A 21,848-nucleotide genomic window follows, 5' to 3' on the forward strand; every position below is an offset into this window, starting at 1 on the left:
TTCCCCACTTGAATGGCACAGTGCATAGAATTTGTCACATTTAAGGTGGAGTAAGTTTCAAAATGCTTCTTCTTGGTCTCATTTGTCATAAAAACGCGGCGTTTTAAGTCGGCTGTGCTCAGACTTTGTCCTCTGAATGTTAAACAGTGAAGTGAGGCATCCTCATAAATAAGTGTACCTGTGGGCTCATTTCTCTGTACAAGCAGAAAGGGTGGGGGTGTGTGTGTGTGGGGGGGGGGGGGGGGGGTATAAATGTAAACTTAATCCCATGACACTGAATGAAAACAAATGGTGGAAACTAAAGCAGAGGCAAATAAAATGAGCAGCTTTGATGAACAAAACACTCTGACTGGAGACCGTTTTCCCCTCACAGCTCCTTCCTTTTTACTTCATTAGCCGGGTTAGACTCCCCACCCTGACAGTGACCAGTGGGAGGTATCAAAGTGACATTTTCCCCGCCGAAGTGGCCGGGCCGCATTGATATGAAGCAGCCGGCGGTGCTGTTTGCTTAGAGACCTCCCATGCTGCTCTGATTGCCTGGGAATGGACTGAGGGAGGAAAAAAATAAAGTAATTTGTGGCTGTTGATAAGGAGGAAAGCTAGACCACACTTTAATGAAATAAGGTGTTATGGGAAGGTGAGGAGAGGAAATGTGTACGGACAGAGGCAGGAGGAGAGGAAAGTCAATGAGACGGAAAAACTGTTGGCTTTAGCAGTCGGAGGATGAAAGCTGAGAGGCTGCGAGATGAAGCTAATGCAGGAGTGTCAGAAACAAAGGCGGGGGATCTGTTACATCGTTACGTTTAAATCGCATTAACTCCTAATACTCTGTGTTCATATGTGGCCGGCACTGTAGGCATAATGACTGAGAACAGGTTGCAGAGTTAGTGAAAGGCGTGGATAACAAAGATGTCAGTGCCTGCCTCTCCGGTTCTGATCGTTGTAAAGGAGAACTGATCTAAAAGGTTTCATGGAAACCTTACGTGTTGCTGGAAAGTCTTTGTGAACCAGGTGGTTCTCTGTTTTGGGGCTTTCCCAGGCCCGCCCCACTGGGAGGGGACCCAAAACTCCCTGGAGGGACTTTATATCCAGTCTGGTCCAAGAATCGCTCAAGATCCCCCAGAATGAGCAGGAGAAGGTCCCTGGAGAGAAGGATGTCTGGATGGATGCATGGATGGATGGATGGATGGATGGATGGATGGATGGATGGATGGATGCATGGATGGATGGATGGATGCATGCATGGATGGATTATCTCGTCATCAACTCAACACATAGCTGTTGTTCGACCAGGAAGGTCCTCCTCAGACTCCCTGACGGTTCAGTTCTGGAACTAACCTCTGAATTTCTCTGTTGGTTCCTGAAAGGTTTCTTCTCCTCTCCAGGTGTGTGAAGATGTAAGAATAAAGTAAAACATCCGAATCCTAAAATGACACGATCAGCCTCTTTCTGGCTGGAACTGCTCAGAAACCCCCCCAAAAAAATTGCATTTGATTCAAACGTTCATCCAGTTGTGAAGCAGAAAACGAAGATAACTTGAACGCATTCACAGGTTTTAAACCAGCAACGGTTCCTGGAACATCATCTGCAGAATAAAAGATTATTGACGCTCAGTTTGAAGCCATGCCAGTGAAACATGTGCAAAAAGGCTGATTTCTGACAGGTGAGGTCACTACAACTCTAATTAATTTGAACCTCTTAGCATTTCTGCCTTGAACAGGATAAACAGACCTGCCTTGGGTTGTCATTTGTTCCCATATATAAATGAACTTGCACTGAATTCTTATATGAACTGAGATGGATTCAGTCACAAACAGCTGCTCTTCTATTTTCCGTCTGAGGAAAGAAACTAAACGGCACCAAAGTGGAACTGCGACCCGTTGTGTCTCACAGCTCTACAGCTGCTGGTTGAAATCCCAGGCCTCAGTCAGGTCAGAGTTTCTCTGGGTGCTCTGGCTTCTTCCCACAATGTTAAAGATACAGAGGATAAAATCACGGAGAAAAGCTAATTATTTCTTCTAAATGCCAGAATATAATTTCCTTTTTCTTTTTTTACACAACAACTACAACTCCTTTAACTTATTTGGGAAAGACCTGATGATGATGCTTTATAGGCTTCTGACTGACAACATCTGAGTAAAATTTAAGGCACACCAGTGGATATATTTTAGTTTGACGCAGGTCAAACACTGGTCGGCCTCATCCTTGGGTCCATCAGCAGGGACTGAGACCTTCGTCTTTTGGAGACATGTTCTGTATCTGGGGGAAACTTTGGAGCCTCACAACCACATCAGCGTAAAGTACGGCAGTGGCAGTATCATGCTTTGATGCAGGAAGCACTTTACAGCGTCGATGGCATCATGAGGAAAGAATATTATCTGGAGGTAGACAACTGAAATCCACTAGTTAGCAGAAGCTTTGCAGTCAGTGCGCGTGATCAAGACAGCCTGACCCGGTTCTACCGGTTCCGTCAGGAGGAATGGGCCAAAACTCCAGCAAACTACTGTGGAAAGCCTTTGAAGAATGTAAACAAAACATTATTCTGACATTATTAGCAAAAAAGACATAAAGTTGCTATGATTTAATGTCGGACATGAAGAAATATGAGGTGAAGTGTTTTTATTTTTCTGTAGGTCTGCCTTTCTTAGCTATTCCACGTTGTCTGTATGAGTCAGTGAGCGCCGTAGCTGGTTCTGGAGTCGGCCGTGTCGCGGGTCAAAGAACCTCTCAAAGGTTCTCCTGCCCCAGCGCCTGGATAGCCTGCAACAAAGACGGCTGGGCGGGGAACCCGGGGTCATCTCCACCAAATCCGGCTCGGCGCCGTCAGACCAGAGTCTCCATAACAACCGTCTATTTTCAGGCTGTTGTCCGCATCTTCAGCGCGGTGAGAATCAGCGTGCAGGGCACAGTGAGTGGGCTGCAGGGCGCCCATGCATGGACGACTTCTCCGGGGCTCCGACACGGAAAACAGGTCCATTCACTTTTATTTTGGTTATGAAGGGAAATTAGAATCAAACCACTTTCAATGCTTTTCATATTTTAACTCAAAGCTAAAATAACCTGACTGTGGAGGGTTTCATTTTCCTGTTTGTAAATGTTTAAGAGCAATTAATGAAAGGTGTGACCTGGACAGGAACAGATCCTGTGTTGTTGCACTTTTATCGATTAACTGAAGGTATTAACCGGCTTCCTAAGCTCTTCCTCCTTGTGCAGCTTTGTTTGCGCTGCTACTGGACTCATTAAGGAGTCCTGAAACCCTCACTGACTCCTCCACATCCAGCAGTTTTTATCACTTCCTGGACTTTTGAGTATTAACCTTGACGCCGTTGGAACCTTAGTTGGGTGTAAATATCAGTAGGTCAAGCACATAAGAAAATAAATATGCTAAAACTGGCTTTTTAAGAGCTTGATGTGGGACCGTTTTATTCTTTTCAAAGGAGACTTAGCAACAATAATTTGAGCAAAAACCTTGTAGACTTGCTTTAAGGAGCAGAGCTGCAGTTAAACCTGAATAAATAAAGTGTCTGGAGACCAAACAGGTTGTAAAACTGCCTTTTTTCTTTTTTTTTAGAAAGCGTGTTTATTCAGTTAGTAAGTCACACAGCAAATAAATGTTGGGCAAAATGTGACGTGGCAAATCATAGATAAATTATGGAAATTATATAAATTAACATGAAATAGCATGGAAATAAATTACCATTTAATAAACCTTACTAAACTTTTGTATTTTAGCGAACATAAGAAGGAAAAAAATATGATTTATTTAGATCTGGAAAATAATCAAAGGAAGTTTGAGGCTTTTCCAGATTAATTATCAAGCCAGAATTAAGTGAATGAGGGAAACAGACAGGTCTGTTTTAAAAGGAGGAAACTGGTTTTAGATAGGATCTTTCTTTAACTGGTGTTTTTTTTTAAAAAAACTTGTTTTCTTCATTAAAATAACCGATATACGTATATTTTCCCCATCAAACTTTCATTATGATGATAATAACAGTAATGCAGCTACTGCTAATATCTTCCCTCGGGGTAAAGAGGCTGTACTGTACATGATTTAAAAGCAGTCTTCCTTCAGGGGAAAAATATGTGCACAGTTAATGACAAATCCACACTTGTTAGTTTTTATAATATTAAAGTTTATGCTCGTTTATAAACTAAATTAGGAAACTCAAATAGGAGGCAGCGAGGACCGTGTAGCCCCTTAGAACTCCGCCTGAAGCAAAATTTAAAACAGCAGAATTGCCTTCAGGTATTTTGGGATCAGTATAGCATGTTTTTAAACGCATCAACTCCGACGTTGCAGACGGCTGCACACACCGAGCTGGAGACAAAGAAACCATGGAAGCGATGGGAAGTCGGCTGGAAGATGAAGTCTGAAATCAACAAAGAGGCTCCGGGATGGTGCCGTCTAATTGGTTTGATCCCACCAGGAGCACCAGGGTCCGCCAGATGTTCTGGATCATCAGTGTCAACAACTCGTTAAAAACTAAACGTTACAAACGAGCTGCTTGAATGGAGGCTGGTGAGCCGGTGCTGCTTGCAGGTTACATTTCCGCTGGCTGGGCGCTGGCTGCTGCAATGTAAGAACCAAGCGCTGGAAGCTCATTGACTTTCAAATGTGACAGGAGGAATGTGTTTTTCCTCCCGCTGAGTCATCAGGCCTTGTTTACTGATGAGGCTTATGAATCAGTGCTTCTGCCCCGAACGGGCCGCGCAGGACCGCGGGGAGCAAAGACACTCGACCCGACAGGAGCGGTTCTGGCTACGAGCGCCGGGTGAAAGAAACACCATGCATGCACGCGGCGTCTGCAATCACGCCAAACCAGAGCGGGGGAGAGAAGCAAACCCTCCTGACCCGTAAGGAAGAACCTACAGAACCCCAAATACAAGCTAAGCCAAGAAATGAGCCCAAATGTATGGATATAAAGAGAAGAACTTCATTCTGATCCGAAACTCCTCTAAGGTGCACCAGATCTACTTTGGCTTTGTTTTAAACTTAGTCCTAATACTAACATTTAATATCATTTGTCAACGTACATAACATGGCTGTTAAAGAACCTCCAGTGGATCTAAAATAAATAAACTAAAACCCTGTCCAAGACCACATTTCATGATACAGAATAAACGGGTCCAGTTTTAATCATGTCAGAACGTTTTCCAGCTTTAATCTGATGTGAATCCTTTATGATTTTAAACCAATCTCTCAAGAGGTAAAACATTAAAAAATGAGAGCTGCATAAAAGTAAAAACCTTCAAACGTTTACCAAAACCTTTTTGGTTCACACCAGCCAGCAATTATATGCAGATGAACGTGTAATAAAAGTTCAGCTGTCCTCCCTTAATATTTTACACCATTTAGCTGAAGACATGGTGCGCAGAAAGCTTGCAACGAATCAAACGAGCACAAAAGCCCCCAGTTACCGTCGTTATTGTTAGCCAACACTGACAGAGCTGCAGGGTTTATGATCGTTGGGCCTGGATGTCACGACAGTCTCCCTTACATGGATCCACATCTACAAAATCAGAACCCATAAAAGGTTGTTAACCACGAAAATAATCGCCACAATATGCGATTGAACGGGTGAATGACTGAGACTGTAGTGTGAAACGCTTTGGAGGTCGTCAAGACTAGTTAAAAGCGTTATACAAGTACAAGCCATTTGCCATAAATGTCAGTTTTAACACAAAACTTTAGAAAAACTCTCTTGTCCACAATCTGTAGATTGTTGGAAATTATTACCAAGTCAAGATTTAGGAAGCTTCCAACCACAGAAAACTGAAAGTGAACATTAACATGTTTGAACAGGCGTAGCTGTAGACACCGAGCGGTTTTCTCTCTAACAGGTTTGTTTCGTTAAGATGTGGTTCAGAACAAAGGTGGAGGAAGATTAGAAATTATTCATCACTATCCTCTGAAATCTTAACAGAGGTGTTCATAAACTTCGTATGGATCATATCCTTTCTCTTCTAAATAAGATCAGGCTCCTAGCGTGGTGAAGCTATAACGGAGAAGCCGTCATCAACACGATTCTTGTTCCGCTGATGGATGGAAGCTGCAGTGTCGCTGACTTAAGCGTTGAACGTCTGATAGATGATGCTGGTGATCTCAGGTCTGTTGGTTTTGGCTTTTATGTCTCCCTTTCCTGGACATTTACATCATCGATTTTCTACTGTGTCCCAAAATCCTTTCAGGGTCTTTCTTCTCATCTGAAAGTGGATTTCAGGGGTTCCCTTTGTTCTCTGAATGAACAAGTGAAGTGACATTTTCAGACGCCTGTGTTTTACACGACTCAGGCTGATTAAATAAAGGACTGTGCCTCTTCTTCACAATGCCCTTGTCAAAAAGGATTTGGTCTTTAAAATACGCTCCAAAGCAAATAACGTCTACCCTGCGCTGACACCGCTCAATGCCATTTAAAATAAAGCATTAGGCATGCCTTTAGGACGTAAAAAATGAACGTAACATCTGATTCTTAAAGTCCAGCGCTGTTTATGACTCGTAGCGCTGATCCGAAACCAACCTGCTGCTGCAACTAGTTTTCCTCTCTCCACCTAAATAGTGTCTAACAATGCAAAACACTTCAGTCATTTTTGAACTGTCAAAGCAAACTTAAAATTCTGCACTTTATATCTTATTTCCAAACTTTAACATTTGAAAGTTAACCAGGGGAAAAGAACTACTGAAATCGATCATCTCTTCCTGGGGAGGACAGACAGCAGCACAGGGATGGCAACATTTCAACAGAGAGTGCTTTATATTCAGCGTGAAATGAATATAAATGTACTACATTTGTTCTGAGTGAACCACTTCAGAGATGAACCATTTTAACTGAGTCTGCAGTGCTTCATTAAAAGCATCCCCATCATCTGGGTTAGTGATGTCTACCATAATATTTTTTTTATTTACTAATATGCATAACAAGGAGCTAGCTGCTCCGTAGAAAACATCACTAAAACCTAGCAAAGGCTGGCCTTTAACTTTTTGGTGGAGTCTTGATTAGGTGTTAAACGGGGATTTTCAGAAAATACAATTATTAGAACTTTGCAGTCACCGGTCCCTTAATTAGCCCCTTGATGCCTGTTGTTGCAAATATGCGACAAATCACTTGTCGCATATTCAAACAGCCAAGATAGCGTGTGCATTTCTCCAATGCCCATTATTACACATTCAGTTTGATCTTAGGAACCTTTGGCAAGCACTTGTTTCTGGTACGACTGGTCCCTGATGGATGTGTTTCCTGCTAACGCAAGAGGGCTAGCCGTTAGCAACAAAGAGATAACCAGGCTGGGAATAAAAAGCTATTTCTGTATATAAGATAAGATATAATACTCACATGCTATGAGATTAACCTTGTGAGACGCTTTTTTTAAGTCATCTCCATCTTTTGGTTTGTTGCATATTTGCGACATTCAGCCATTGTGCTAATGCTAATTTCTAAACAGTGCTGCATAGAAATGGCTTTCAGGATTGATCTTCATAATAACAACATGCTGAAATATAAATGTAATTCTGCTACTTATTTTTATGCAGATCAAAATTAATTTGTCCACGCAAAGGGTGATGTTCACGTTTGCCTCAACAAAACAAAACTGCTTCTGTGCATTCCATAATGAGAGGAATGGGGGAACACGTTGAATGTTATTTGTTTGGTAAAAATCAGTTGTTACAATGAAAGAGATGCTTGTTATTTATTATCTGTTGAAATCGGTTTATTACATTTTTATTGCTGTTTTATTTGTATTTTATTGACCGTTGACAGTTGTTACAAATTTGAAACACGTTAAACATTATTTGTGCTGTAAAGCATCAATTGTTACAGTGTAATATTTGCTCTGCTATTCATCAGTTTATTACATTTTATTACTCTTTTATTGGTATGTTATTGACCATTATGCCAATTTGCAACTGACCAAAATTCCTAATATCTTTTTTTTGTTGTTGTTGTTGCAAGAACCAAAGTCACAAACTGAACTTAATTTAGCAACTACTTAAAGGCAAAATACATATTTTTATATACATGTATATAAAATCAGGCATCAGGGTGTTAGATACACCTGGCTAGGACTAGGTTGGACCCTTTTCTTCAGAAATGGCTTAATTATTTGTGACATTAATTCAACCTGGTATCAGATTAGATTCTGGACCCTGTTGATGTGATAGCCATAGAGGTCTCCACCTCCTGTTATATGGGTCCACTGTGAACATATAAGGATAGGGATGGTCAAAATGGCGGTTCAGTCTGTGCTATGGGTCCCAAAATGTGGTTATTTTATGGTTGTTAGGGAAAATCCAAGTAAGTCTACAAGTCCTGAAACACTCCAGCAAGCATGGTAGACACAAAGCAACTAAAATCAAATTTCTCCCTCAGAAAGTTGTCTTCACCACGACTAAATGCCCGAATGGCACCAAGTTGCCGCCACTTGATTGGTTGATTAGCCTAATAATGCGGCTGATGACTGTATGCGCATACAGACGGCATGTCTTTAGTTATTTTAGCCTCTGTGGTGAATGTCAAATGATAGAAGGAGACCCAGAGTCACCAGGCTAATCGGCATGTAGGACCACAAAGATGTGAACGATTGTTTTTCGCCTCATGATGTTTGAATTTCTGCTCCATTGGCTGTTAGTTAAGCCATGAAAAGTTATGGTGGGGGGGGTGACCACCTGTCATTTTGAAAATAAATTGCCTGGTAGTTTAAAAGGAGAAGCGGAAAGTGGGGATGTGACTGAGAGGAAAACAGCCACAGAAAAGGTTGTGATGTTGGGCAATAAAATCTAGAGCTGGCGAAGAAGCAGGCAGCTCAGTTATTGGGAAGGCAGCGGCAGCCTTTAAACTTCTTCAGACCCCTCAGGATGAGTCTCTCACAAGTTTAAAAGGAGAACTGTGATGATTGTGTTTTCTTGGGCTGTACAGTAAGGGATGCACTGAGAGCTGGAGCGGCACAGACTGAACTGGCTTCCCTGTTAACGTTGTTAGTGTCAGCCAGACTCACGGTGCTCTCCATCACTGAGGGTCACAATGGTCTGGAATCAAACGCATTAGAGGGAGATGGCGGCTCTGGCTGCTTTGTTTGGGCCGGGAGAGGAGAGAGCTGCTGGTGGAAGTTCACTGGAGACAAATGTGCAGCTTTACAGCCTGTGTTGAAGTGGTGCAAACATATAATTGAAAACATACATCAAAATATGAAATGTTTGGGTTACTTTAGTGCGTCTGACTGAACTTGGCAAAGTGGAGGCTGCTTTGGCGCGTTTGCAGGCTGACATTTTGCATAGTAATACGTTTTCATCACTTATTTCCTCAATCTTTAAAAAAAAATGCAATGCATTTGCTATAGTATCCATACTTCTTGAACTAGTGAAATAACTGAAGAAGGTCAGAAGCCCCATTTAAAAGTTCCCAAAAGCCCTTTAGGAGACGCAGCAAAAGATTTGGACGACGGTGTTCTGATTGGACGAGATGGAGGCTGCAGAAGAACAGAGACTGGGCTGCAGGTTCACCTTGCTGCAGGAAAACCACCCCGCACACACGGATAGCTTAGATTAAAATATACTCCTGTTAGAACGGCCTAGTCAAAACCCAGACCTAAATATAACCGGGAATCTGTTGCATGATTTGAAAACTAATTTCCATCCAATCTAATTAAGTTTTAGGTGTTTTGCCTGAATGCCTTCTGCTCCCACGTTCTCTGCACCAGTCAAAGAAGCTCGACACAAATTGCATGAATTACTGTACAACCTGAGTAAAAGCAGGCTAAACTGTGTTTGTTCATTCAGGCTCTGCAGCATTTCTCTTTGTGTTGTAATTAATAACGTACCTCCGATCATCTTTAATATGCAGCCATAATGGGGGGAACCGGTTCCATTGCCTCCATCATCAGACCGCCTGCTTGGCAAACATTGTGACGGACGGATGATGCAGGTTTTTAGGTCACTTCCACTTCTGCTTTTTTTTTAAAAAGAGGTTCAGCGGGCATTAATAAACAACTAAAAAGGTTAAAAATAAATATTTCTGAGTTGCCCAAGAGGTTATTTTCATCCCTAGTCCCTGGTTTGATGTAAAAGCTGCGTACAGCGCATAAATAAAACAAGGTTTTTGAAGCTGGTACATGAAAATCAAATCTAATCTTTCCAGTTCACCCTGTTTTCCTTTCAAGCGTTTTGTTTTTATTTTTTATCCCGACTTAACTGGAAATGCACATGGCTTTTTTCACGCTCAGGAAACAAGTAAACCCATCTGAGATACGAATGCTGTGATAAAAACACAACCAGTCGCGGTTAGAGCGCACTAGCTTGATTTTAGCAACACTCTGATCTAACGAGCACAAAATTAAGAAATTAGGCCCTTAGAATATTTTGGGGCCTGATTGGGTGTTTTTACACGGGAATTTTTATTTTATTTTGCGTTACCTTGCAAAAGTGAGAACAGCCTTGCCTTTTTCTGCCCAGACCTTTAAATCATTGTAAATGTGATAACAGCGCCCCCTGCTGTTTGCTCTGTACCTGCAGTTAGTAGTATGATGAATACTATTAATAAACTCCTAAGTACAAATCTTAACATAACATAATATAACTGAAGTTTGAGTTTAATATTAATGTACTGATATTATTTTTGCCACATGAGGCTCATAGATAGCTAAAAGTTGACTGCAGGTGCGAGTTTATATTGTTGTTAATATTATATAGTTAAAAAAGGTGTGGTAATGTTGAAACCTTCTAGTTACAAACTGTTATAAATGAGCCCATATATGTATTTTAAAATTTTAAAAGGGATTCTGGGTAATTTTCAGAACGACAGTTTTAATACAATCAAACAGAAAAAGATAAAAGTTACATTTTTGACCCAGCATGGGTCAAAAAAAGCAGAAAACATTGGAGAACCATTGGTTTAGATGCAGATGTGGCGAATAGTTGGTTTGTTTGGACGTCATAGATAAGCGCATTCCAACTCATTTTTATTATTAAATTAGGTTTTCCACTAATTTATCCTGAGCTTGCCATCATAAAAGCTGGAATGCATTCAGAAGCATTTGCATGTTGGATCCTTTCATCTGGAGCTGCACGTTGTGAGCCAATGAGCTGACAGAGAAAAGTGACAGCATCCATCTTCCACTTTCACAGCACTGCGATGCGAGCCGCAGATTTAAACCTGCAGCAGCGGGCGGGTTCATGTCACACCTGCAGGGCTTCACTACCCGTCCCAAAGGTGTCCTGGTGATCAGCAGGAGCGTTTCTTCCAACATGCGTGCCCTCCAAGCACATCCTGCTTACGTAAACACCCACAGCGGGGGGGCTTTCATGGCGCTGATGGTGAGGCTGCAGCAGGTGGAGTCTGCCTGGTGGTGTCAGGGAGAATCAGCAGCCGACAGCTCGGCCCCGCCGTCCATTTTTCCCCATTAGCAAAGCCAATGTTGGCCACTATTTGCTCCTAAATTACAGTAAACATTAGTGATGTGGGCCCGAGGACACATCACAGTCATCAAAAGACGGGTGGTGAAAGGACGCAGTTCTTCACTGGTTTTAATGGGGGCTGCTCTCCGCTGTGTGTGCGCGCGTTGCTTTTAAGTTGCCCACATGTTGCACTGCAGTGTTTGTGCTTCTTCCAGCGGGGGGGATGTGTGGGTGGATGAGAGCGGGGCAGCTTGCAGCCCTCGCTGTGGGGTGACGGTGTGCACCAGAAGAGAGAGAGACGGCAACAAATATTTCAAAATTCAATCTCCATGCAAACTAAGGAGGAAGATTGCTTTTCCCTGTTTAATGTTATGTGCGCTGTAATTGGCAACAAACACATTTGCACGCACATAAATTGCTGTATTTTGGCTTATAAATGATATTTTACATGATTAAAATTCTGATGCCCACAGCTGCAACGTGCCTCCTTTGTTCCCAGAGTCCAACGACAACCTTTTTACTAAAAAATGCATCCCTGATCTCCAGAGATTTTGCCCTTTTTTTAAGCTTTTATGTGGCAGAGGTCTGGAGCAGCTGACAGGACCGGCCCTCTTCTCTCTGCCACGGCGCTTCACAGCATTTAGATTCAGCACTTCTGCAAACAGCGAGAGGAGATCATCCCACCGAGGCGGGAGGATTAAAAAGGGAAAACAGAACAATAGATCCGCGTTCTGGCTCGGGTGCTGGGCGAGCGGCTCTTCAAGGAATTAATGAGAGCCGTTCTGGAGCGCAGTACCTCGGTCTGTTGTGTTGCTCGCAAAGCCAGACTAATGGCGAGCTCAGGACTCAGCGTTCTGCTGGTTCTGCTGATGTGAGGAACACTAGAACACGATCCCTCGCGGTGGGAACTACTGGCTCCGTAATTATGAGCTTCACATCCAGCCTGGTGGTGACTAGATTTTATTTACCCAGGTCAGACCTTTCAGATCTAGATCTCTGCTGTAAACACCAACCAAGATTTCTTCCAACTTTCCTTTTCAATACTCAACAGTTTCCATTCCAGACATCTGTATTTATTTATCATGATAAAACAGAAAGCAGAATTTGGCCCAGCACTGTTCTTAATGACTATTTTACATTTTATTTTGCTGTTTGGACAAACACAGATTAGCAGAAGCACGCTCACAGCTCAGGGCGGTTCAGAGAGTCCAGTTAACCTAATAATTGTGTTTCTGGACTGTGGGAGGAAGCCGGAGTACCCGGAGAGAACCCAGGCATGAATGGGATTCAAACCCAGGACCTTCTTGCTGCAGGGTCACAGTGCTCTCAGCTTTTCCGCCGTGTAGCCTTGACACAAATCCATACGGTGTTAATCTCGGTTATCTTCTAAAGCAACTTTTCTGCCTGTGACCTCAAAAGTAACAACGGCAGAAACCGGCGACCCCCTTCGGCCTTTTTAGGGCGAAGTTACAAGAATATAAGGCAATACTAATTAATTTTAGCACTTCAAATTATCAAATTATTATTAGTATCAGGACTATTGTGCAAACCATTATGTAACTTTATTCTCCTAACATTACAACTACGTTCGGGCAATATTATGACTTCTCTGAATATTACAATTTGTTTTCTCGTATTAAGAAAGAAAAAGAGGATTAGGGCCATTGTAGGTTAAAGAAAATAAATTATTGGGTATACAGAATCACATTTCTACAGAAACAGTTTCCTGTATTTGTGAGAAAAAAAAAACTTGTTCTTGGTCTCTGATGTCCAAAACTCGCACATTTATGAGAAAGAAAAATCTAATTTTCAAGCTCAAAGGCATAATTCTGCTGTATTAAAACTTGGATATGTGTTAACATTACAAAGTCAGAAGTCTGGAGGGTTTTCTACACAGAGGAACATCTCGTGACCCAACATAGTGTTTCAGTTTGGGAAAACTTTCCTTTACCTGCTATCAAACTGGAACTGGTTCAAATACATTAGATTCAGTTTAAAAGCCAAAAAAAGCAGTAAAAATTTGTTTTTGAATGACATTTCATTTGTTAGCAATTAAAAAAGGATAAATGAGTTCAACTCAAGTTGTCACGAGCAAGCTGAAGATAAATCTTATCGTCTAAATATTAATCAATTCAACACGAGCTCCTTTATTTTTACAGAAACTGTTTTTTGTTGTTTAAAAGAGGCAAAAAGCAGAAGAGATCTAATATTCTGTGCGTTAATGAAATTACTGCGCCACATTATAACAAAAGTTCTGATGAAATGTGTGTATCTGAAAATCTGTCTGATTAAATTATTTATACGACTTTATAAATCAGATTTGTTACGACCTGTAACGTGTTGTTTTGAACTAGCTCCAACTAAATAAACTGCAGTGAATTTACAAAATACAGTTTAAAACTATATCTCACAGTTCATTTTTGTTTTTTTTGCTTTTATTTAATCCAGACTTATATTTTAACCTTCCGATCCGTCTGTCTCTGCTTTTGCCTGGTTAATAAACATGCTTTGCTTTTCTGCGTAAAACAATGATTTTTGCCTGATTCTGAGAACAGTTTTACACTTTTCGCTGCAAAATGAGAAAAAAAATTGCTGTTTTGCTAAAAGTGTTGCTGTTAATCCATTCCTCAGAGATTCACCCTATTCTGTTAAAGAAACAACATCACTATAAAACCGTCCGATTTACTGCCTGTTTAGAAATAAATATGGGTTGAAAACCCACTTTAGCTTAAAGAAGCGGCGCAGGCTTCACAGCAGGCGCAGAAATCCGCAGGGATGGCGTTCTCCTGCGGAACCGAAGGCTAAAGTGGCTGCAGTAATATTTTAAAACATCTGCAGAGAGAGAAAAACGTCGGTGTGGGTTTGTTGTGGCACGACGGCTGAGGGAGACCTCTGCTCGACCCTGGCATGAATAAATTAGAGGAGTTCAAATGCAGTGCATGCGTGCATTTGCACAGCTGCAGCGTTTTAGTGACTCTGTGAACCCGTGAAACTGTCTCACAGGAACACTTCTGTCAGCTGATGATGCCGACAGGAAGCCGTTTACAGGGCTTCAGGAGGAGATCGGCCATTAAATGAAAGCAGATTCAATCTGTGTTTTTCTGGATTTATGCTCGGTTTTAAGGGGAATCTGGTTTTCTCTCTGCTTGTTTGCCTTCTGCGAGGTTTTAGCAGCTCGCTGGAAGGCGGGCCCTGATTTGTGGAGGTGCCGTTCTCCTTTTTACTGCAGACGTAATTAGCGGGGCAGAACAGCCCACTGTAAGTAACATTCATTCAGCCGGCGCCCATCAGCCGCTGAACTTCTCTACCCCTCGCATAAAAACCCGAGCCTTTTCACTCGGCTAATTCCCTCTGACAATAGCAGCCAAATAATTTCTCCGCAGGCTCAGACTCCACCAAAAGTGATTGGGAAGTAATTTTGGTCAGGGAAAATGAGCCCATTAGACCGTAATGCTCTGCTCGGGGAGTAAATGTTATTGGTATCAACAGCAGAGAGGCATGTTGAGATAATGCGATGGAGACGGAGAAAGAGAGGAGGATGAAAGATCAACGCGGGGTAGAGACAAAAGCCTGCAGGAGAAGGTGGAGGCAGGTTAGCAGAAGTCTGCCGCTTTATGAAAGAGAGCCCCGGGTCTCGACCGTTCACGCGCTCCACTCATCTACAGATCCAACGTTGGGATTCAAGTCGAATAAAAACAGCCCATAAAATCCTGCTATCTCACCTGGATGCTGGTTTTTGTGCTACAAAGACTGTGAGACATCACAGAGATATCAGACTTTTGAGCTTATAAATAAATCTAAGCCGACTTTCATTTAGATGTAATAAAAAGGCGCAATATGCCCTCTGATCTGATATATTTAACGCAAAATCCAATAGCCGACTGAACCTCATGAAGTTGGGTTTAGCGTCAGAGGAAACATTTTACTACGAGGTATTATTTGCTCAAATTTCCTTAACCTTCTGAAACATCCGCGCTGTGCTTCAGCTGGCAGGGCTTCAGGGGACTGGAGATATTAGCCTGAAAGCAGGTCTGTGTCACCATGACCAGACAGGAGAACCGTGTTACTGACACAAAGAAAGGGTTCAGCAGATTTAACAAAATGCTAATTATAATATTTATCACTTAGAAAACCTTTTGTAAAATCTTAATAAACACAGAAACACTGTGGATAGGCTTAAAGTAAACTGCAAAAAGGAAACTAAAAGTACGTAAACAAAGCAGCTAAATAAGACTATTTACCAGTGGTATTAGTATCGTTACCTCTAAAATTAGATAATTAGATATGAAATAAGATGATGGCAATGAATTCTTCCTATTTTAAGTGCAAAAATCTTATTCCATTGGCAGATAGTCTTATTTAGCTGCTTAAATCAAGGGGAAATATGCTAAATTCAAGAAGATTTTACTTCCTTTTAGTTCCCTTTTTGCAGTGTAAAGATAATCCACTACAGCTAACCATGTTGTTTAGAGGCTGAGCTGAATTTCTCCTGCCACATTTATGCCTGGATACTTCCTAACCTTCAGCACTAAGGCGTCATCTAAATGGTACCTGTCAGGCAGCATGAAGTAGGCTAAAAGAACCCAAAATAGAGAACATTGAACAGAGGAGAACCTTCCCAGGACAGGCCGACCCACCAGAACTACCCTCACTCTATTGTCATAGACAGAGTCCGGTTGGTTTGGATAACTTGATGATGTCATTCTTGTTAAACTACTTTTATTTTTATCAGATCGTAAACTTGTGCAACAAAAAAGCAAAAAAAAAGGAGCAAATACTTTTTCTCAGCTCCACATCTTCCTATAATTTCTTAACTGAACAAACGTCATTACTTGGTTGGTGCTCAGGGATCATGTTTGTCTCTCATGTTTCCATTAGTTATGTAATTCAGTTTATTTCTACAGCACCATTTCCTAAAAAACATCACCTCTATGCACCCCAAAAATTAAAAATAAATACATTAAATGGAATCATACAGACTATAAGGAGATAAATTAAGTATTAAGGAGGAAATTGTGGCCAAAACTTAGCAAATCTAAGTTATTTCAAAGATAAATGAGGGCAGAGTTGAAACTGTAATTTGGGATTTAGATTTAAATGTTATTTAATTGGTACTTATCACTTATGAAGAGATAAAAACTAAGCTCTAGATAAAAAACAACTTCCCAAAATGTTATTTATGGGTTAGACTATTTCTAACAGGTACTAAAAATCATTCATGGAGAAATGAAGACGTTCACGTCCTGGTTGGGAAAAAATATAGTTAATTTTAAGGTCTGCGAACTCTTAGGTTTTGATTTAGGTTTAAATAAACAGTTGTTGTTTTTTTTTTACTAAGTGTTCAGACATTAAGGTTTTTAAGGTAAATTGCAAAAATAAATGTATTCCAGAATCAGAAAAAAAAAAATTCTTTGGAGGAAAATATGTTTTCATTTTCTGAAAGTACTCCAAATTCAAGACATGAGGCAAAATCTTTTTTAAAAGTAGGTGTTAATAAGCAGATGTTGAGTTTTTCCTCTCGTTAAGATAATCTGTGAATGTGCTTAAGAGAAACCTCTGGGGTTATTTTATTAAAGACAGGAGGAGGATTTCAGGATTATTCCCCGCGGCGTTGATGTTGCTCTAAACACAGTGCAGTCTGGTTAATAAAGCAGAGTTCAGGCGTTAGTACGGCCACATCAGGAGTTAGAGACAGAACAACACTCCCCTTGTTTTAAAGTCAAGTCGCATTTCTTGAATTATGCCAGCAGAGCGTTTAGTATGCTCCAAGTGCCACAAATGAGCACCTGTGTTAACAGCTTAGCGGCCTCATAAATCACTCAGTGTTTTACATTTAATTATGCCGCTCTTCGTGTTCAGTCTCCGAAAACCGCCTTAAACGCAGCAAAGTATTCAAGACTTTTAAAGACGAACCCCCCTGACCAAAATCTGCATGAATGAAAGAAACTTCAGCGGTTAGGCGTGTTGCTTCAGTGGGTGAACGACAAATCCGCATCACGACAGCAGGTAGAGGTGTGATAGACAGAGCAAAGAGTCGGTGGCTTACCGTAGACGTAGAGGACGTAGTCGTCAAAAGACTCCCCCAGCGGGTTGGACGCCACGCACCGGTACGTGCCGTTGTAGGACTTGTTCAGGTTCTCGATGTAGAGATCCCCACCGATGATGACCGCGTGGGACGGGACGTCGTCGTCCACCTTCTGCCAGCTCACCCGCTGCGGCCTGCAGTCAGAACATCAGCAGACGGGTGAGGAGGACGCAGCGCTGGTGGAAGGTAGCTGATCATGGTTTCACACACACTCAGGCTGAATGAACAGAGCTGCAACATCAGCTGATGTCTGCTCAGAAACGGCTCTGTGTTCATTCTCAGGTGAAGAACCCTCGGCTCTCCCTGTGCTTCACATCAGGACTCAGTGGGAACGACAGACGCAACACGGCGCAGCAGGAGAAGAGCTGCACAGGAAGTGATTTCCCTTCATGTTATCCAGCGTTTGCTTTTCCTTCAAATGCAACGCATTAGGTCACGGGTGTCCAAACTTACTGTGCCCCCCTCGACTCCAATTCAAGAATGTAACAAACTGGTCCTGTTTGCACAGGCAGTTGAAGCAGATGGAGACATTTTCATTTTTAATTAGGGTAATATATTATCATCGATCAATTAAAACCTTCTTACAAAGGGAGCCCGTAAAGGACAAAACACAGTAATTGTCTTTTGAAACCCAGACATTTTAATTTATTTAGTCGTCCATAGGAGCACGTCTAGCTGACTAGCTGACTGTGATTCACCCAAATCTGCTGTTAATTAATTCATTAAAATTGTCCAAATACAACATAAAAAGAGTTTTCCTGAGAGTTGATGGAAATTGTTAGCAACTTTTTTCCTAATCAAGCCCAAATTAGCAAACTGAACATGTTTCTTTTAGTAAGACAAACTTGTTTTTTACAGTAACTCACACATAGCCCTTTACTCCCTGAATTATTCTTGTTTATTAACAACATTTCAGCCTTAATTGATTGTTGAGCTGATAAAAGAAAACTGCAATTAATTTTTTTTTTTGTTCAATTATAGATTTTCTGGCCTGCGAATCCAAACAGTTTGGACGCCCGTGCCTTAAGCGTGCATCGAACTGTCAAGATTTGACCACCAGATAAGAGACTGATGGCACCATTTGGAACTTTGTTGATCATTTTTTTTAACATAAATTAAAAAAAAAGTAGTTTAAATGACTGTTTGCAGGTTGTAAGTAGTGATCGTGGAGACTATCAGGCTGAACCTGATGAAAATCTAATTCTGTCTTTGTGTAAAATGAATCGTGCTAATTACAGCAGCTCCGTCTTGAAATCGCAGCCTGCATGCAGTTTTATATTTTTAATGGCGTAGGTGGGTAAGTACCAAGCATCAGCCTTTGTTTGCCTTTGTTCCTGAGCAGCAGGGTGGTATACTCCATTTTTACGGCGGTAGAGTGGCAGGGCGGTGGGGAGGGGGGGGGGGGAAGGAGACAAAACACCTCCATTTGGCTGCGACAGCTTCCAACGACCACTGCCAGCCGCCGTTATTTCCCCTGAGCGTGCGCTGATGGCCTCTCTTGTTGCATTTTTGTTGCCGTGTTTTAAGTTGCTTCCCTCCCTTTGAAAGGAAATTTGGTGTGGATCAAGCAAACACGTCGAAGACGTGGAGAAAAAGAGAGAACTGAAAAAAAAAAAAAATACAAATCTGCAGAATCTGCAGCGCAGAGCAAGCCAACCCAAGGCGGGTTTAATGGCCGCGGCCGACAGAGGAAGGCAAAAGCAAACAACAAACAAAAACATAACTACTTTTCTTTAGCTGGAGAGGAATGCATAACCTATGAAATTCTATAGGTGGACTGCTTGTGAGAGAAGGGGAAATAAATTCAGAGGAGGATGATAGACAGAGATAGACCAAAGAGGTAAGATGGGGATGCAAGGAGAGAGGAAGGGCAGGCGTCTGGAATACAAATGGCCGCCTGCAGCCGGGGCCGCTCTGCTATCTGCTGGTAATGACTACACAACTCTCAGCAGCTCTAATGAAAATGACTTCCAATTCCCGGCTCACTGTATTGATTGTGTTTTCATCTTTATAAAATGAATACAGGGAGCAAGCTTGTCTGGATGCCAGGTTCTGGAAAACGGCGGGGGGGCGGGGGAGGCGCGGTGTTTGGATCTGTGTGTTCTGTGTCTGTGTGTCACAGATCTACAGTAAAAACCGGCCCTGCACAGAGACGCCGACCGTTACCATGTTGTTCCAGGACAACTTTCACCTGCGTTAGCACGCCCTCACTTTTATTTTCCTTCTCCCACACAGTAAAAATTGATTTCAATAGTTTTCCTTAAAAAAAAACACTCAGACAAAGAAGTGAAAGCATTCTTGTAAGTTAATAAGAGGTTTGAAGCACTTGAAGCACCGTTGGCAGGTTTCACAGCTTCGAGTCTCGCTCAGCTTTTCCCCAGGAGTTTGGCAGACCTGCTTTTGGGCACTTTTCTACCAACTGCTACTAAAAACTCTTTGGTTATCTTGGATGTGTGTTTCAGGACGTTGTTGTACGGAAAGACGGATTGTTGCCGTAGTCTCACTACAAAAACAGATCTAAAAATAAGTAAAATGTTCTTAAAGTTAGTGTATTTATCCTTGATTTGAGCAGGTAAATAAGATTATCAGCTAATGGAATGAGTATTTTGACCCCTAAAATAGGATATTTAGACATCCTGCACTTGAAAAAAGATGATGAAGATGAATTGTTCCTATTTTAAGTGTAAACGTCTTATTCCATTGGAAAATCATCTTATTTACCTGCTCAAATCAAGGACAAAAACATTCATTTTAAAGAATATTTTACTTATTTCTAGTTATGTTTTTGCAGTGCTGACGTCACTGCAGAGAGAGAACTAAATGTGAGTAAAATTTTCTTGATATGAGTGAATTTGTCCTTGATTTGAGCAGCAGGTTTAAATGATCTGCCAGTGGAATAAGGTTTTATGCACTTTAAATAGGAATAACTCATCTTCATCGTCTTATTTGAAGTGCAGGATATCTAATTATCTTTATTTTAGGGGGTTAAACTAACTCCACTGGCAGATAATCTCAAATCAAAGACAAATAGACACATTTTTAAGATAATTTTACTTAGTTTTAATTCCCTTCTTGCAGTGCCCTGTGGAAAATTTTTCTCTAGAGAATTGCTGCACATGTTTTAGCTCTAACTAGTTTTTTAAAGTCCCTACTTTTCCTTATCGAGTTGCCAGAGCCAGTCACATTCACTGAACAACAGACTACTGTAAGGAAAAAGTATTTCCAGTAACTTTAAAAACAAGTAAAGCAAATAATTTTTTATGTACTTTTCTTTTCTTTTTTTTTTAAACCTCACCTCTGATCACATTATGGCAATATTGACTACGCCACCGTCGTCTGATGATTGCTTTGTTCTGTTCAAATCTGAACTGCCTTGTCAACAGATTAGCACGACTGATGCAAACGCTGCCAGCTATGTTGATGTTTAAATAGTCCAGCGGGACTTCTGCTGGAGGCTCCTGCTCTTTTACTCTTCCCTGTTCACGCTAATGGCTTCATTTGCACTCCATTACATCTCATATCACAGAGACCTGTCATCCGAGCAAACCGACACCTGTGTTCGCAAAGCGATACATGTGAACTGGCAGCCTAATGAGAGATGGGCAGGAGCTTCAGATGATACAGGCAGACATTTGCAGGAATCAATTAGCACTAATAAAAGCCTCTGGAAGTTTTTCAGCACGGGGAGAAAACCACTTGAAGACAGTTATATACTCAGCAGTGTCGACTACGACTGACTATTTAACTGCATTTATATGAAAACACAGCCCAAAGTCTAACAAACAGCTTCATTTCAGAGACAAACTCTCTGAGAATAGCTCAAAACGGACCCAGTCAGAGCAAAATCTACTGTCCATGCAGAGAAAAAAACAAACACAGATCCTAACATTGATTAGAGAGGCATAATATGTGAACTGAACAGAGCTAAATGCTAAAGTTTAAACAAAAGCTAAAACAGTAAAAGGTTTAAAAGCTGTTTTAAAAATGCCTGTTGGTTGGTCAGGTGCAGCGTCTGAATGTGAATAATAATAATAAGGTCCAAAGAGAGATGCTGCAACATTATGGAGGCTAAAAATAGACTTTATTTAATATTGATATGGATTTTACTGTTTTGAAGTCTTCAGAAAGGTAATTAAATTGGTAACTGACAATTTTTCAGGGACAGTTATTTGGTTCTGATTTTAGAACGAGGCTGTAGATGGTAAGACCAGGACCTCGCCTACTGATGAGTAAACAGTAGTTATAGATAAAGTTATCCTGTAGTTGTTCCTTTCGACTGTCTCCACATGCTTGAGCAATGGAACTGCAGTAAAGTCAATGACAGCACTGTCAGCATTTGCTTGGCCAGGAGGAGGGATTGCTGGAAAGTCAATAACT

General features: G+C 41.4%; 1 protein-coding gene across 5 annotated transcripts in view; it reads right to left on the bottom strand.

Moving 5' to 3' along the window:
* Positions 1-21,848, bottom strand: part of cadm1a (cell adhesion molecule 1a) — a 523,695-nt gene that overhangs the window by 58,043 nt on the left and 443,804 nt on the right. For all 5 annotated transcript variants that reach the window (XM_036142720.1, XM_036142719.1, XM_036142721.1 and 2 more), the window contains one exon: positions 17,433-17,605. In XM_036142720.1, the coding sequence (XP_035998613.1) occupies positions 17,433-17,605 (173 nt within the window). The remainder of the gene's footprint in view (positions 1-17,432; positions 17,606-21,848) is intronic.

Source organism: Fundulus heteroclitus, chromosome 11 (assembly GCF_011125445.2).
Source record: "Fundulus heteroclitus isolate FHET01 chromosome 11, MU-UCD_Fhet_4.1, whole genome shotgun sequence".
NCBI classification, from domain to species: Eukaryota; Metazoa; Chordata; class Actinopteri; order Cyprinodontiformes; family Fundulidae; genus Fundulus; species Fundulus heteroclitus.